Genomic DNA, 2,432 nt, shown 5'->3' with positions numbered 1-2,432 from the left:
GTCACTGTATATTCACTTTATCACTAATGATACTGCCAATCCTGGCACGCTTGGACATCCATCTTGGAAGGAAAGAAATTGTACTTCTGCCTTATGCTATATTTCTCATCATTAACTATAATGTGATTTTAAGATGACTGGCTCACATTTAGATATCTATAGATATTTAGATACTGAAGTTAACTGAGAGGCATCCAGCCCATCCAAAGTGAAATTCTTCTGTCTCATCATAGACGCCACTCTTACACTACGGTGATGTGCCCTTTGGAGGTACCCATTTCTTTCTGTATAAAATAAACACAGAATGCTTGTTTAAAATTTGTACATCTATCTTCTGTTCACCTAATTTAAAGATGACTCCCAGCCTGTGACTGTTAAAGATGATCTTGTACATGTTCCTCAGCTGAGATTTTTTAAGCTGGGGCCACTGTCGTCTCAAATCCAAGTTTCACCTCATGTTTTAAACCGCATTTTACTTGCAATAGTAGCTCGTTCTGAGACCACAAGTTTGTCCCAAGCTACTAATCCTTTTGTAGTGTGTTTTTTCTTCTCTTCTAGGATGGGACCTGTTGAGGAAATGAAGCCAGGAAACCAAACCATCACTACTCACTTCTTACTTTCGGGGCTTGCCTTTCAAGGCAAGATGCAGCTCCTATTTTTCATGCTGATTTCTGTTATGTTCTTGGCCATCTTGATAGGGAACTCTCTAATTGTTGTGATCACAACGATTGACCCTGTCCTACACATGCCCATGTACTACTTCCTAAAGAATCTTGCCTTGACAGAGATCTGCTACAGCCTGAGCATTGTCCCCAAGATGCTCGCAATTCTGCTGGTGGAGAGAAAAATTATTTCCTTCACAGCTTGTGCCTTGCAGCTCAACTGTGTTATTCTTTTTGTCACCTGTGAGTGTTTCCTGTTGGGTGCAATGGCTTATGACAGGCAAGCGGCAATATGCCACCCATTGCATTACGCCACCATGATGGACAGGGATCGCTGCTTCAAGATGGCTCTTGGGTCTTGGGTGTCTGGTGTCCCTGTTGCTCTGGGCTTCACCACATGGCTATTTACTCTGCCCTTCTGTGGGAGAAATACAGTCGATCATTTCTTTTGTGATGTTTCTCCTGTGCTGAAGCTGGTGTGTGCAGACACAGCCTTGTTTGAACTACTGATTTTTATTGCTATTGTCATAATAGTGATGATTCCCTTTTCTCTGATAGCCACCTCTTACCTTCGCATTATCCACACTGTTCTTCAGAAACCCTCCGCTGTGGGCCAGAGGCGGGCCTTTTCCACCTGTGCAGCTCACCTGGTGGTAGTGACTCTTTTCTACAGCACAACTGGCATCATTCACCTGCGACCCAAGTCCAGCCTCTCATCCAACATGAAGAAAATGGTTTCCCTGTCTTACACAGTTGTCACCCCCATGCTCAACCCCATCATCTACTGTTTGAGAAATCAGGAAGTCAAGCAAAGCCTGAGGAGATGCATTGACAAGTGGTTACTTAGGAAGCAGATGGATGTATTTGTTCTGTCCAGGTGATGGATTCCTTGTAGCTGCACAGAACATAAGTGTTTCCCTAGTAAAAAAAAAAAAAAATAGAATTTATGAATGAAGTGAAATGCCTTTCAAAAAGATCTGTACTATTTTAGCAATCCTTTGCTGTTAAATTCATAAAATATTTGGCCTTTTTTACTTGGCGTATTAGAATAAATTATAGTTGCTGTACCTTTGGCCTTGCAAGCAAATAAGTAAAACTGACTCAGTGTAGGAATATTACAGAAGTAGATCTGTGTAAGTATAAAATGTCTGTAGCTTGGAAAAAAAGGGTTTTTTTCCTCCTCCATCAAAGCAGAATTGATAGCCTGGAACTTCCCCCCACCAAAAAAACCCTCCTCAATAGTGAGTTGAGAACTTAGTACCTTGTGATTGGAGGGGAGGAGCTGTATCTCCTGAAACTGCCCTTCCTACTGATGGGAGAGACTGGGTTCAAGTCTAGACGTGATCTGATATTTTTCCTCTCAGAACAAAGATCTCTTTCCCAAACTAGCTAGTGACTTGCTTACTTTAAAACAGAAAGGATAAACTGAAACACAGCCAGTTAGCTGCAGTAGCTTTGTTTAAAATAATTTACTTCTCATGTAGGTTAAAAGAAAGCTGGGGCGGGGATTGTTTCCTGACTCGTAGAACCTGATACTTTCTGCCTTGCCAGAGGGAATGCTTGTGCTTTTATTTTCTCTCTGCTTATTGCAATCTAACTTCAACCCCAATCCTGGTCTTGCTTTCATCCGATCAGCATTTTCTCTTCCAATTTGGGTGATTAATACCTAATTTACATCACTGCCTCTTAGACCAGAAGTAACAAAGGCACTCTACTACAAATACAGAAGGACAATTCTACAATTCCTGGTGTATCGGGTGTATGTGGCAA

At 41.7% G+C, this 2,432-nt stretch overlaps 1 protein-coding gene across 1 annotated transcript; it reads left to right on the top strand.

Moving 5' to 3' along the window:
• Positions 1-559: 559 nt before the first annotated feature.
• On the top strand, positions 560-1,875 carry LOC309409193 (olfactory receptor 10A7-like; the record flags this gene model as incomplete). The annotated part of the gene is made up of 1 exon (XM_082005307.1): positions 560-1,875. The coding sequence occupies one exon, from the start codon at positions 560-562 to the stop codon at positions 1,541-1,543; it is 984 nt and encodes a 327-aa protein (XP_081861433.1). The 3' UTR covers positions 1,544-1,875.
• Positions 1,876-2,432: the final 557 nt, after the last annotated feature.

Source organism: Phaethon aethereus, assembly GCF_964289735.1.
Source record: "Phaethon aethereus genome assembly, chromosome: 12".
Classification (NCBI taxonomy): domain Eukaryota; kingdom Metazoa; phylum Chordata; class Aves; order Phaethontiformes; family Phaethontidae; genus Phaethon; species Phaethon aethereus.
Note: the sequence above shows the minus strand (reverse complement) of the source record. Positions and strands in the feature narration are given on the sequence as shown.